The sequence below is a fragment of the Sinocyclocheilus grahami genome, unplaced genomic scaffold, assembly GCF_001515645.1.
Source record: "Sinocyclocheilus grahami isolate Dianchi unplaced genomic scaffold, SAMN03320097.WGS_v1.1 scaffold307.1, whole genome shotgun sequence".
Lineage (NCBI taxonomy): Eukaryota > Metazoa > Chordata > Actinopteri > Cypriniformes > Cyprinidae > Sinocyclocheilus > Sinocyclocheilus grahami.
The window spans coordinates 241,823-257,550 of NW_015505486.1; the positions used below are offsets into that span (position 1 = coordinate 241,823).

General features: G+C 40.3%; 3 protein-coding genes across 3 annotated transcripts in view; all 3 read right to left on the reverse strand.

Annotated features, from left to right (window-relative positions):
- The window catches only part of LOC107601541 (adenylate cyclase type 9), a 71,090-nt gene extending 60,549 nt beyond the window's left edge, over nucleotides 1-10,541 (reverse strand). Inside the window, exons 1-2 of the mRNA XM_016293776.1 lie at nucleotides 10,534-10,541; nucleotides 6,542-8,214 (exon numbers count right to left, since the gene is read on the reverse strand). Coding sequence (XP_016149262.1) covers nucleotides 6,542-8,214; nucleotides 10,534-10,541 — 1,681 coding nt within the window. The remainder of the gene's footprint in view (nucleotides 1-6,541; nucleotides 8,215-10,533) is intronic.
- A 2,090-nt stretch (nucleotides 10,542-12,631) lies between these two features.
- On the reverse strand, nucleotides 12,632-13,486 carry LOC107601577 (sarcalumenin-like; the record flags this gene model as incomplete). The annotated part of the gene is made up of 1 exon (XM_016293813.1): nucleotides 12,632-13,486. A coding segment is annotated over one exon (429 nt), but the record flags the coding sequence as incomplete, so codon positions are not given.
- Nucleotides 13,487-14,232: 746 nt separating this feature from the next.
- The window catches only part of LOC107601542 (sarcalumenin-like), a 24,269-nt gene continuing 22,773 nt past the window's right edge, over nucleotides 14,233-15,728 (reverse strand). The window contains exon 7 of the mRNA XM_016293777.1: nucleotides 14,233-15,470. Within this exon, the coding sequence (XP_016149263.1) occupies nucleotides 14,659-15,470 (812 nt within the window). The 3' untranslated portion in view covers nucleotides 14,233-14,658. The remainder of the gene's footprint in view (nucleotides 15,471-15,728) is intronic.

The following is a 15,728-nucleotide window of genomic DNA, read 5'->3' on the forward strand; positions in this document are numbered from 1 at the left end:
GCTTTTGTTATTTCAAGTAACAAAACTATTTTTATGCTTTTAGTTTTTCAGTTAATTACAGTCCAATCAAAAACTATTCAGACACGAGATATCATTTTTTGATATCTTTTTACTAGTGGGTGCCGGACACTATAGTTCATTTATGTAAGTGAGGATAGCAAAATAAAGTAAACTGTGACATATTATACCCAGAAATTCTTCATACACAGGAGTACCAGTAAAATTGATAAAAATTTGGGACAAAAATCATTCAGACACTTCAGACACAAATATTATGGAGAAAATGATCATAAGTTTTTGTTCATGTTGGCTCCAGTGCTGCTGTCATTAAAACTAAAACACAAAATATTTACACACAAAATACTGAAATATACTAAATACTGAAATACAAAATATTAAAACACACTAGCAGCCGCACTAAAAATCACTTTGAATACCATAGCAATGTTATATCAACGTCCTGTAAGCATTGAAGCATCCTGGTAGCAGTTTTTGCAGAAAATATAGTTTAAATTAACTACAGACAATAATTTTTAGGCTCCTCTACAATCTCCGTCATGCTTAACTGAAAAACAATCCTTTGGGAGCACAAACCAAGTGGTTGCAATGTTGCTCTTTCAGTTGGAATGATTTAATTAGAGGTCACCCTCATGTCAGTGACAAAAATCAAAGCCTAGCTGTACAACGCACACAGAGCGGTTTATGGAAATTCACAGATGATATATTGATTGTTATGCAATTAAGTCTGCAACTTTCAAATTCACACGTACAAGGCATATCGACTAACACTTGACCAGTGCTGGGGACGCAAACTTTAAACTGTATCTTAAACTATTTAGCATTTAAAGTAGTATAATTAAAATGTAATATGTAGTACTCAGTAGTATGAGTATAATTTAAAGGTGCCAGCCACTAAAGGGTTATGAACCAAATCACATATAAAATGAACCAATTCACTAAAATGAATAAGACTTTCATGTGAGAGTGAAGTTTTTGTAGTAATGCTAATTATTGGAAAAAGCAGCTTGTTAATGCAAAAGCTACTCTGAAAATATCCAAGCTACTGTCATGCTAAGTTAGCTTAATGAACAATCATAACCTACTTGGTGGTACAACAGGCTGCATCTCCTAAATTGAGTTCACATGAAAAATTGTGGGCCACAAAAATATGACCCATATTCTTTCTTCAGCGGGAACTGAAATGCCTGACAAAACGGGTATTTGGATAACCCGACGATAAGGGAGGTGGCATCGTTCTCTGAAACCACAGGAGGACCAGGGCACAGTCATGTACTTTCCAGGGAAACAGCCAAAAATAGCCACCATTTCCACTCAAACGAGCACTCCACACAACAAGGGCCAGCACACACACACACACTCATGCAGTGGGAAGTCGGAAGCGCCAGAGGGAACGGGATGTGGAAGGCACAAAGATACATGCCACCGTGACACTCAAGAACACTTGTGCTAAGAAGTTATTTTATTAAACGCTTTAATCTCTCATCATGGAGCCACAAGAAATGCACTTGTTTTTCAAAAAGCAGCCGAAGGGTCAGGCCTCGTCCTCCCTTGGGCGATGCATCGGCTGGTGTTGTTTATCCAGGGCAGCAGTTACGACTATTCTTATTTTTGCTATTTATAAAGCAGACTGTGGTTTATTGGAAGTGCACCAGACAGCATTGTAGAAACGACAGTGACTTATTCACCGCTTGCACGCAATACAAGAGCATGTGAGGTCGGGATATTGTTTTTCTTGACTAGTGCCTCACTGGAGGCGACTGTATAAGTACACTTTTATCATTCCCTCTCTATTTACTTCAGACCTGTTTTCCTAGCATTAGCATTGACGATTGGTGGTGGGTTGTTCCTGCTATGCAGTAACAGCTCGGTATGTCTTCAAAACAAACAAACAAAAAAATATTTATAGTAACAAACATGGATGTTTTATAGTGAGACAACATTACAGAATTAATCAAATCCATTGCTAATACTGCTGTTGTTTTCCCACCAAATTGATATCACTTCCTGGAAGGTGATGTCATTCACTGGCTTTTGTTAGAATTGACAGAAGACTGAAATAAAAACAGGATGTAAGGTGATATTTGGGGACACAGTCAAAACAACAACAAAAACTATAAACAAATTACTAGGGCTGCACGATTAATCGCATGTGATTGTCATGCGTATCTTGTCAGTAAAGCCGGTTCTGTGATTAGTAGTAAATATCCAGCACGTGCTTTCAGATGGAGCAGCGTTTACTACACAGAGCCATAGTTCTCTGACAAGCTACGCAAAATCGCAGACGATATTATTGCACGTTTATGAAATCGAAGATATCGTTCTGCGATTATGAAAGTTGTTTGCATAGCAAATGCTGCTCCATCTGAAAGCACGTGAAAATACCCCATTTAATAACATGTTTTTACTCCAAACTCACTTCATAACGTCAGTCGAGTGTTTGAAATAAATCCCTCTGTGAGATGATGTGGCTTCTTACACAGAATAAGGCACGCAACATATTTCATAATATTTAAGCAGTGATAAAGGCATTGCATTATAAATATACTTTATTTTAATGAAAATAATAATAATAATAATAACTTTGTTTATCCAGCTACCGCTATAGGCATTTCCTGGGTTTCTTCTGCGGGGCGTATTTGGAGTTTCAGCACGAGAGAGCCCTCTGGACTTCGGATGGAGATTTACTACTGATCACAGAACTGTGCTTCACTGAAAGATAAGCATGACAATCGCAGCTTCTACCTAATCACGATTTATCGCCTTTCGATTAATCGTGCAGCCCTGCAAATTACCAAAAAATGGTAATTAATATCAAATGGAATTCTCATTTTGACAGTATTGATAACGGGTCGAATGACTAAACCTCTTATTCGACATAAATATCCAGTCAAACCAAAGCAGGACAATGTGTTAAAGATTACTGCTGCACTTATATTGTGATAAAAGAAAACGAAATAAGATTTCCATCTTTAGAATTTGAAATTTAAATGTAAAAACTGATCCAAAATAAATAAATATTTGCTTTATGTATCTGGTCCATTTTCCCAAAGTGATAAAAATGTACACTTTAAATATATGCATAATTTAATTTGTTTTTTTAGAAGTACACATTTAATTTTAAAAGTTTAATATTTTACATAAAATAAAAATAAAAAAATCTAGTCTATCTTTTCCAGAAGTGAAAAACTTTACATTTTAAATGTGTGTAAGTTAATCTGGTCTGTTATCGGTATGCTAACATGTAAATGGCTTCCAAAGCAGTGCAATTTGTTGAAAATTACTGCTATATTTACTTAATTATATATTGTCACAAAAGAAAATGAAATATGATGCCTATAATGAATTAATAATAATTAAAATATTAATTATAATAAATAATAATGAATTAATTTCCATATTTAGAATCATATTATATAATATATCTGGTCCATTTTCCCATAAATAGGACATTTTAAATACAATACAATATTTTTTACATAGAACAGTAATTTATATTAACTTACATAATTATAATATTGTATTAGAAGAAAATGAACTACTACTGCATTCCATTTTTAGCATCTGTAGTGTATTTTATCCAAAATATTATCTATAAATAAGAAAATATTTATACATCTGGCTAATGTTCACAAAAGTGGAAGAACTGTACATTTTAAAATTATATATAAATTAATTTGGTCTTTCAGCAGTACACTAACATATAGACGACTTCAAAAGCTAACATACAAGGACTTAAAAGCAGCAACAACAAAAAAATGTGATTTGATGGGCTCTTGGTTTCATGGTTTGATTTCACATGAAAATGTACTGCACAGTAGGAAGGACCCAGGTGTGCTGTTTTTGTTTGTTTGCGCAGCTTGATTTCACCAGCAAACTGAAAGACCTTGCTGCGAGAGTCAGCTCAAACAATGCTTTCATTTAAACACATGTCCAATTCAAAAGTACATCGCGTCTGAAGAGAGACTGCCGTTTTGTGATTAGCGTCCAGGTCAGTGTGATTTACTCGAGACCCAGCCAGTCTCTATTCCCAGGTCTGCCAGGTTTCCACACAAGCTCACTACTTTCCTTCAGTGATTTACGCAGCTACTGCGAGCAGCTGGAAGATTTTTTGCCATTCTGGAGTCGAAGTCTCTCTTGACGGAGAGCTCATTCAATGGGCCTGCAAATCCATGAGGGAAAGATAAATCCTGAGCGCTGGACTGAATACATCACTCCGGAGTGGGAAAATTAAGCTTTCAGCCAGTTAATGGGAGGAAAAAAAGAAAAAACAGAAATGCCTGAAGAGGGGCAATCAACTGAATACAAGATATGAAGTAAAGAATGTCGCCACTTTAATCATTTTGTTGATGATTAAAGAAAGGAAGTCATATATTAAAGCTTCAGGCCTCGGGTACAGTGTGTGTTAAACCGAGCGAAATGAGATGCAGTGAATTCAACAGAGACTTCAGTGGTGCTAGAAAAAGAAAGGTTGTTATGCAATGTTATGCTTAACCTTGCTGTACCATTCTGAGTCATGAAACTGTAGAAGAAGAAAAAAGCTAAACTATCCACTGGAAAGACTACAGTACTGAGTGGCACATAAAAACAGAGAGTGAAGGAAAGAAATTGAGAGAGGAACTGACAGATATTCAGAAACGAGCACCATGGGACCATTTTAAGGAGGACATTTTACCCTTTTAAACGAAGGCTGAGGGAATGACGGAGTAAAAAAATGAAGCAGAGTTCCTCAAGAGACTCAAATCATCTCTGATTGAGAGGGAGTGCTGGCAACTAACACCAGCGAAATGAAGCGAGTCTCTCAAGGGCGACATCCGCGCCATCAATTCCAGTTGACCCGCAGGACCTACAGAGACACCTGCGCTGCCACGGCGAGATGATGCTGTGACAGCATAGAGATTTGTTCTGGCACAGCGATTTCGGTTTCGCCAAGTGACTATCCACTCGCAAATAGGCGTTTGGGATCCTTCAGCGCTTAGATTTTAGCATGGCGGATAAAGATGTTAAAAGTCCTGTGGAAACGCATGGGTCAGTTTTGGCTCCTTAAAAACCTGAATATGCCACTTTGCTAATATTATAAGAGGTTTAATCATTCGACCCGTTATCAATACTGTCAAAATGAGAATTCCATTTGATATTAATTACAGTCTGGCATTCCTCATTAAATGAAGAGGATCTATTAAGTAACCATAATTATGACCTGAAAGGATTAATAACACGTTGGGACATTCATATTCTGTACGGCTAGGAAAATGTATCACTCAACGCCCAATTATTGGCTTTTGCTTGAGCTCAAGTACAATTAACAAGAAGGAACCATTTGCATAAGTTAATTACATAAAAATGCCAGCCTTCGGCCACATTTATACAAATGTCAAGTGCTTTGAGAATCCAATACTTGATGTAAGTGAGGTGACCAGCCATTAAGCGAAAGGAGAGGTTAGTCTGAAATTCAAAATAATTATTAGCATGCAAAAAGAAGGTTGCTAATTTGCAAATGCTAATTTTTCTTTGTTGATTGCTGATCCGAAAGCGCATTAAATCAGGTAACAGAGAAAATTACAACCCTTTTGCAAGACAAAACGAATCGACAAATCTCCATCATGAATCTCTTTATTAGCTATTAAAGGGACCGTTCACTCAAAAAAAAATTTCATCATTTACAGTGTAAATATTATGAATATATAATATGAATTTAAAATGACTAAAGTTTAAATAAATTAAAGCCAAAACAAAAAGAATATTAAAAGTAGCATATAAAAAATGCACATAAAAAATACTAAAACTTAAACTAAAACCAATACAAATAATTAATATTATATAACAGTGCATTTACTCACACCCTTATGTTGTTCCATACCGGTATGACTTAATTGCATCTGTGGAAAATATATAAATGAACGTTGACTTTTTTTAGTCATGCATATAAGTAAAATATAAGTAAATCATGCATATGAAACTACAAGAGGGTTAGTAAATGACAATTTTAATTTTTGGGGTGTACTATCCCTTTAAATGAAAGGATATATATATATATATGCAACAAATGTTTGCAAACATTACACTGTATGCTAACATGACTGGATTTTTGCTAATTTGCCACTTGCAAATGCTAATTTTGCTTTGTTGACCACTGAACGGAAAACACGATTATACATAGAAAATGACAGGCCTTTTTTGAGGAAAAACTGACTGTACAAATCTGTAATAGTCCCTTTCTGAAGGCTGCGGAAAAGGTTAGACAGCATGTTACTGCCTAAAATACCTGCTCGGTTAACCGAATATGTCACAGAAACTGCAAGGGCAAAAATTCAACAAAACGCTTCAACAAGTGAACACTGAGGACACTGACAATACTCAGGCTGAAGAATAAAGTTTCAGTGCAGCAAGAAATATTTAACAGCTACATGAGCCAAGAGCCAAAAGTGTCCCACTCAGTCCTCGCAACAAAGATTAAGCACAGTGCTAAACAAGGAAACATAATCATGTACACTGTGTTAGTTACTAGAAATGCACATCTTACCTTTAAGCTGATCTACAACCACACTTGGTCCGATCCTTTCTGTAACTCGCCCGTCTTCTCGCAAATACCGGTCATCCAAAAACTTGTCCGTGGCCTCCGAAAGGTGCACCTTCCCGGCAACACCCAACTGCTCCATAAGATTGGCTAGGTTGACATCGTTGGACCAGACGTCGAACTTAAAGCGCTTCATGCCGAGGATCCCGCAAAGCACGGTGCCAGTGTGGACGCCAACACGCATGTTCACCATCTCAGTCTTTTCTTGACAGAACTGCTCAATGGCCTGGATCATCCCAAGCCCCATCTCTACACAGCAGTATGCATGGTCTTCTCTTGGTTCAGGACAACCAGCCACGCAATAGTAACAATCTCCCAGCGTGCTGATCTTCTCGCAACACGTGAGCTCACACAGGCGATCGAAGCGTCCGAATAAGTCATTGAGGAGTCCCACTAGGGCATGCGCCGACTTATTGGCGCTCATCTTGGTGAATCCCACAATGTCCGCGAACAGGATGCTGACCGGCTCCATGCGTTTCATGTTGAACGGCCGAAAGATGATCTGGCCTCGAGGTATCGATGTCTTCTTGCGTTTGGTGCTCCTTGGGCTGGAGGCACCCGCAATGACCGCTCCCGTCGAGTAGCGCTTAACTGAATTGTCATTGTCGTCATCGCTCTGCTTCATGAGCTCATCAGCCACCCTACGAGGCATCACCGAGTGGATCATCCGCTCCTTCAGGGCCTTTTCCACCTCCAAGTCTTTCCCATGCATGATGGCTTGGCCGACCTTGAGGAACGTGCTGCGTGAACGCACTTCGGACATAATAAAAAGGTGGATGCCAATGACGTGGGCGCAGAGATGCAAAATGACCCTTCCTGGGATCAGCCAGTAGAGCGTTTCCAAATGTTCCTCAGTGGAGTTCCTCCAGCCATTGCCTTGAATCAAATGCATCCAGCCAAGAGTCTCAAAAAGCACTGAGTAGAGCAAGCCGAGCAGGAGCGAAGCGTACAAACGGACGTGGAGGAAACTGTAGAGCAACGAAAGCACCTCCATGCCTAGAGAGAAGGTGCCAACTGGGGACAAACAAGGAGCAACTGGACCTCCACTGCGGGTGGCTTCAAACGTCAGGTTTTTATCCTCTGTGCCACTGAAGTCGCCTGCGTCCTCTTCATCCTTCAAAGAAGGAACATTAAAGTCACTAAAGCCTGAAGTCTGGATCTGAGGTGCAAGAGTGAGGGCAAATGTCACCACGATGAGCAACAGCGAGGCTTGATTGTAGCAGTGGACGTAGAACCGGGTGAACGTGAAGGCGAACAGGACAGAACAGAGGAGTAGGAAGGCGGCCGTGGGCAATAAGAAGGCAGTCCGTTCACATCGATTAGCATTAGCGATGAAGAACAACCCCCAGAGGAGGCTGGCGGCCACCAAGTAAAACAACACACAGCGGAAACGCCGTTGCGTTTGAGGGAAGCAGCGCTCGCGGCAGGCTTCCTCCAGAATGTTGGAGTCAAACTTGGGGTTCCAGAAATGTCCAGCCGACCTTTCGAACAGCTGCGGCATCTTCCTTTGAGTCCGGAGGCCTTTGACCACTGGTTTGCGGATGGCGGATTCGCCTGAGCTACAGCTGGAGGAGATGCTGTACTTGCAATGTTTGGAGCCCCCCTGGAGACTCCGCGTCCTGTCAGACGGACATAAAGGCAACAACAGCGTTACGGTAAAACAAAATAAGTAGAAAAATTCAGCCAGTCTTCTTTCTAAAACGGCCTGTCGCGTTACTATTCTCTTGACTGGAGCACCGACCTTTCCTGAGTTCCCCCTCCGGATCTTGCAGGCGCTTCTATTGCGAATTAAACGCGCGTAATGGGATCAAAATCATGAAGATTGCGCATATGGATTAACTTATCATTCAAGATGCATAAATGACTGTATGTCCTATACACTTTTTAAAAACTTTTATTTACTAATTTAAAAGTTCTCAACTTATAAATTCTTAGAATTCTTATACATTCTCATAACTGTAGTGCATCAAATATAAATATGTATAATATATAGAAGTAAATATATGTATAGTAAATAGATATATAGACAGACAGACAGACAGACAGAGATAGATGACAGACAGACAGACAGACAGGAAATTATGTGAAGGTGTAACGTGTGCGTTTCTTATCAGAATTGAGCTGAAAGTGAGTTTGCGGTGGATTTATATGTACAGTTATGCACTTGGTAGGTGCTTTTATCCAAGCAACTTACATTGCATTCAAGTTATATACATATTTCTATCAGGCCTTGCGTTTTCTTTGAATCATTTTTTTTTTTTTTGCAGCGTTTACTACTGTTTGAGCTACAGGAATTATGCAGTATTGTGGGGAAACTATTTTTTCATGTCTGCATTTGATAGATGCTTTTATTCAAAGCAACCTATAGCGTGTATAGGTACCTATAGCGGGTTTTATCAGTTCATGCATTTCTTGGGAATCAAACCCATGATCTTGGCACTTCATGCACCATGCTTTACTGTTTGAACTATTGGAGTTATTTTTTGTTATTGTCTGCTATTAGTGCCATATTAGTACCTTGATTGCAGAAATAGTTTATCCAAAAATTAAAATTAGCAAAAAATGTACTCACCCTCAGACCATCCAAGATGTAGATGTAGATTCACTGAATATACTGCTCAATTTCTCCAAATCTGTTCCGATGAGGAAACAAACTCATCTACATATTTTCAAATCTTACAAATTTTCATTATTGGGTGAACTATTCCTTTGAAGGTTCTTTAGAGAACCCCAAATAGATATTCTATCACATTGCTTCATCGGAACAGATTTGGAGAAATGTAGCATTACATCACTTGCTCACCAATAGATCATCTGCAGTGAATGGGTGCCGTCAGAATGAGCGTCCAAACAGCTGATAAAAACATCACAATAATCCACCAGTAATCCACACCACTCCGGTCCATCAACATCTTGCTTTTGGCTAAAATATGAGTCCTTTATCCATATTGCTTTCTCTTGTGAAAAAGTTGTCCTGTCTGAAGCACATCTGAAGCACATGATCAAGCACAGTTTACAAGTGAAAACGGTTCAGAATTGTTCTAAGCAAATATGTGGGTGGATTCTGATGTGAGTGGGAAACAGGAGATGGACCTTTTCACTGGAGAGAGCAGTATTATGGATAAAGGACTCATATTTTAGCCAGAAGCAATGCTTTGAAGATTAAAATGTCTTAATGATGGGTTTGTTTCTTACAAACTCACAGCCTTTCACTTCACAAGACATTAACTGATGGACTGGAGTGGTGTGGATTATTATGATGCTTTTATCAGCTGTTTGGACTCTCATTCTGATGGCACCCATTCACCGCAGAGGATCCATTGCTGAGCAAGTGATGTAATGATACATTTCTCCAAATCTGTTCTGATGAAGAAACAAACTCATCTACATCTTGGAGGGCCTGGGGGGCCAATTTTTCTCTTCTCTCAATCAAAAAGGTTTATTCTTATGTTAACCTCACACATAATGGTAAGACTCTCTCCACTGAAAACACAGAACAGCATACGCTGTTTACAGGGTGATGCTGAGGAGACGAATTGTTGAATAAAGTTGTTTTTTTTTCTTTTGCGCACAAAAAGTATTCTCGTAGCTTCGTATAATTGCGGTTGAACCCCTGATGTCACATGGATTATTTTACCGATCTCCTTGCTACGTTTCTGGACTTGAGAACATTTCAGTTGCGTTGCTGTCTATGCAGCGTCAGACAGCTCTCAAATTCCAACAAAACTATCTTAATTTGTGTTCCGAGGATGAACGAAGGTCTTACGGGTTTGAAACGACATGAGGGTGAGTAATTAATGACAGAATTTTCATTTTTGGGTGAACTAGCCCTTTAAGCTGCTGTACGAGTTTACATTAAACTGCCCCTGTTTCATAATGAGCATTTATTTCATTCATCTCATGTTGGCAAAAATGGTTTGCATTACAATCTTCCTTACCTCAGCATTATGTTGTGTAATTTCTGTTGCTTTGTCCTCACGTCAATGTGATGCAATAGCGCTTCACATTCTGTGCTCACTCTAGTGGACAGCTACCGCCACAGCAACTTCAACACATATGGACACTCACTCACGGCTAATTAGAAGTGTTGGGAAAAACTATTTTCACTGTAATAGTCTGATTTTTACATTGCCTAAAGAATACGAGAGGGGAGTTTGCACATGCAAAAGTTGTGGTTGGTTGCCAGGTCATTTGAATGCGCTTGTAATGGTGACCTGTGTAGTTTTTACAGCTCATGATCTGTAGTTTAATACTTTTAAACATCAGAGATTTTTAAACAAGCCACCTGTCAGAATAACAAATCATGCTCAGGGATTGAGCAATATTCACATCCTCTGCATGTTTTAATGGGCTTGCTACATTTATGACGACCCCTGTGATCTCCACCTGCCTCAGAAAACACTGCTAAATATACAGCTGACTTGAGCATCGTTCAGCACTTACCTGCGGTTAAAATCTAAATCTGATAGCGATAACATCTTGTATCTATTTTTGGAGGTGGGAACAAAGAGTGACCATGATATTTAACAGGGACTAGACAGTTCTTTCAGAAGAGATCCGAGTCTATTAACCCCGACGACCCAACTCCAAAAAAACCACACAGCTTGGTTAATAACACTTTATTGCAGTTTTGTCGCTCCCACAGAACTGTTCTGTTTGCACTATGTTCACTGTTGACTACCATACATCATCACTAAGATTCCAAAAAAGCCTAAAGCTTATAAAAATGCAGCTTTCTGAGGTAACATCTATCTAGATATCTAGATTAATGTGATTATTTCCACACAAAACCCCAACCATTACATAAGACCTGGCTATTAGTTGTGGAATTTTAAATATACTATTAAAAATGAAGGTTCTGTATTGGCATCGAAGGTTCCGTGAAGAACCTTTAACATCCATGGAACCGTTCAAATGCACAAAAGGTTATTTCTGTGGAAAAATATTATCAAAATGTTGCTCTAAAAAAAGAACAGTTTAGTTAAAGGAATAGTTCAGTTGGAGAAATTTTGCACTGCATCACTTGCTCAGCAATGGATCCTCTGCAGTGAATGGGTGCCGTCAGAATGAGAGTCCAAACAGCTGATAAAAACATCACAATAATCCAGAAGTAATCCACACCACTCCAGTCCATCAATTAATGAAAAAGCGAAAAGTTGCATGTATGTAAGAAACAAATACATCATTAATATATTTTTAACTTCAAACCATTGCTTCTGGCAAAAATATGAGTCCTCTATCCATAATATTGCTTTATCCACTGAAAAAGTTGCCTTGTCTGAATCAGGAGAGAAATATTCACAGATCAAGCACCGTTTACAAGACAAAACAGTTCTAAACAAATATATAAGTTCATTTTGATTTGAGAAGGCAACAGGGGATGGACTTTTTCACCGGAGGAAGCGTTATTATGGACTCATATTTTGGCCAGAAGCAACAGTTTAAAGTTAAAATGTCTAAATAATGTATTTGTTTCTTACAAACACACAGCTTTCCCTTCATAAGACATTAACTGATGGACTGGCGATGTGTGGATTACTTGTGGATTATTGTGATGTTTTTATCAGCTGTTTGGACTCTCAATCTGACGGCACCCATTCACTGAATATACTGCTCGATTTCTCCAAATCTGTTCAGATGAGGAAACAAACTCATCTACATATTTTCAAAACGTACCCGTTTTCATTATTGGGTGAACTATTCCATTGAAAGTTCTTTGGAGAACCCCAAACAGATCTTCCATCACATTGCTGTGAAAACCTCCTTTCAGAACCTTTATTTTTAAGAGTGTAGATCGTTTTTTATTGTGGTATACAAAGTGGATAAGTGGAAATGTGAAAAAAACAAACCCATATGTATCATAACATGCAGTATAAAAATGCTAGTAGCTTATCAGTCTGAAGAGAGAGAAATAATCATCCATAGTTACTACTAACCTATAAAAGTGAACTACCAACCCACAACTGGGGAACTGATTCAGTAAGTTTAAAACATGACAATTGCATCACTGTTCACATTCAAGGCAGCTGAAACCCATTTTCAGTCTCAGGATATTTTATTTTTGCTATTTTTTACATTTTTTAAGTGTGTGTCAGCCATTTTTGTCTTTCCATACGTACACATTTTTCCCTCCAAAACTGCAGACAGTTTATAAAAGTAGTGCGGAAAGAGAGGAGAGTTGTTTTGGCGCGCTCTCCTCGCATTCTCAAGAAACTCTGCCTCAAGACTTCACAAGAGCCTCCCTCCACCCCATCCCAGAATCCCCCACCCTCAAACATCCCCACACACAACCTCTTCACGCAAAAAAAAAGTCCTGTGAGATCCGTCTCCATTGACTCTTAACGGACCCGCGGCAGGAACAGGATTAGCTCCACTGCTCCTCCTCGGTTTGTTCGCTCCACCGTTCCTCCTTTCTTTCTCTCGTCCTCCTCCTCGGTCTCCCTCCCACCTGGTTTTCTTCTCTCAGTTTCGCCGGTAGCGGTTCTTGGGCTTTTCCCCGCAGCCGGTGGCCTCGCAGGAGGACAAAGTCGGGTTCTTGCTAGAGTTGATGCTGCCGAGCAGAGAGGGCAGTTCGTGGGTGATGGCGCGCTCGATCTTCTCCAGTAGACAACCGCCCATGTAGGAGCATTGGGCCGACAGTTGCTTGAAGCTGCTTACTGGGTTAATCCCGAAGAAGTCGCGGTAAGCGTCTCGGTTGGGCAGGTCGAACTTGCTGACGTTGGTTTTGGCCAGGATGGATTTAAAAATGTAGAACTTGTCGGGATCGTCCACGATCTCCTTGAAGACCAGTTCGGGGTCGCTGAAGAAGCTCATCTTCTCCTTGAAGGTCTGCACGTAGCGGTCCACCAGGAGGGCGTGAATGCGAACGCGGATGCCATGCTGGCGGATGAGAGAAATATTCACAGATCAAGCACCGTTTACAAGACAAAACAGTTCTAAACAAATATATAAGTTCATTTTGATTTGAGAAGGCAACAGGGGATGGACTTTTTCACCGGAGGAAGCGTTATTATGGACTCATATTTTGGCCAGAAGCAACAGTTTAAAGTTAAAATGTCTAAATAATGTATTTGTTTCTTACAAACACACAGCTTTCCCTTCATAAGACATTAACTGATGGACTGGCGATGTGTGGATTACTTGTGGATTATTGTGATGTTTTTATCAGCTGTTTGGACTCTCAATCTGACGGCACCCATTCACTGAATATACTGCTCGATTTCTCCAAATCTGTTCAGATGAGGAAACAAACTCATCTACATATTTTCAAAACGTACCCGTTTTCATTATTGGGTGAACTATTCCATTGAAAGTTCTTTGGAGAACCCCAAACAGATCTTCCATCACATTGCTGTGAAAACCTCCTTTCAGAACCTTTATTTTTAAGAGTGTAGATCGTTTTTTATTGTGGTATACAAAGTGGATAAGTGGAAATGTGAAAAAAACAAACCCATATGTATCATAACATGCAGTATAAAAATGCTAGTAGCTTATCAGTCTGAAGAGAGAGAAATAATCATCCATAGTTACTACTAACCTATAAAAGTGAACTACCAACCCACAACTGGGGAACTGATTCAGTAAGTTTAAAACATGACAATTGCATCACTGTTCACATTCAAGGCAGCTGAAACCCATTTTCAGTCTCAGGATATTTTATTTTTGCTATTTTTTACATTTTTTAAGTGTGTGTCAGCCATTTTTGTCTTTCCATACGTACACATTTTTCCCTCCAAAACTGCAGACAGTTTATAAAAGTAGTGCGGAAAGAGAGGAGAGTTGTTTTGGCGCGCTCTCCTCGCATTCTCAAGAAACTCTGCCTCAAGACTTCACAAGAGCCTCCCTCCACCCCATCCCAGAATCCCCCACCCTCAAACATCCCCACACACAACCTCTTCACGCAAAAAAAAAGTCCTGTGAGATCCGTCTCCATTGACTCTTAACGGACCCGCGGCAGGAACAGGATTAGCTCCACTGCTCCTCCTCGGTTTGTTCGCTCCACCGTTCCTCCTTTCTTTCTCTCGTCCTCCTCCTCGGTCTCCCTCCCACCTGGTTTTCTTCTCTCAGTTTCGCCGGTAGCGGTTCTTGGGCTTTTCCCCACAGCCGGTGGCCTCGCAGGAGGACAGGGTCGGGTTCTTGCCGGAGTTGATGTTGCCGAGCAGAGAGGGCAGTTCGTGGGTGATGGCGCGCTCGATCTTCTCCAGTAGACAACCGCCCATGTAGGAGCATTGGGCCGACAGTTGCTTGAAGCTGCTTACTGGGTTAATCCCGAAGAAGTCGCGGTAAGCGTCTCGGTTGGGCAGGTCGAACTTGCTGACGTTGGTTTTGGCCAGGATGGATTTAAAAATGTAGAACTTGTCGGGATCGTCCACGATCTCCTTGAAGACCAGTTCGGGGTCGCTGAAGAAGCTCATCTTCTCCTTGAAGGTCTGCACGTAGCGGTCCACCAGGAGGGCGTGAATGCGAACGCGGATGCCATGCTGGCGGATGAAGGCGATTTTGTTCTCCAGACGGTTCTCGATCACTTGGTTCAGGTCCTCCAGCAAGGATATTTCCTCACGTTTGAAGAGGTCACGGCTGGTGTCCGGTGCGTAGTCATAGGGCCAGAAAGAGCTGACGTAGACGCGCGGGGGCTCGGTCACGTTAATGAGGGGCGCCAGGCTCCAGAAGAGGGCGCCGTAGACACGCATGAGGTCCTGGGTCGCCAAGCTGTCGGCCTTATTGAGGATGATACGGATCTGGGACTCCCGACCTTTCAGCTGCCGGAAGAGCATCTCCAACTCGAGACCGACGTCCAGCTTGGTGGGATCAAAAACCACGAAAATGAGGTCGGCGCGATCGATAAACCACTGGCACACGTCGTTGAATGGGTACCCTTGAAGTGGGAGAAGAAAAATAAATAAATAATTATTATTCATAAATTGCGATGTTAATACAAGGTATCTAGAGGGTTTTTAAAAACCTAACTTTTTAAGACTTTTTAAAGGCCTTCACATAAATTAATACTGTATATTCATTCATATTAAACCTATACAACTGCAAAACAAGTAATGTATCTCATATTCCCCTACAGTGTACAGCACATATTCAGCAAAGACTTACATTTGTTTTCAAATCAGTGTGGGGGGGGGGG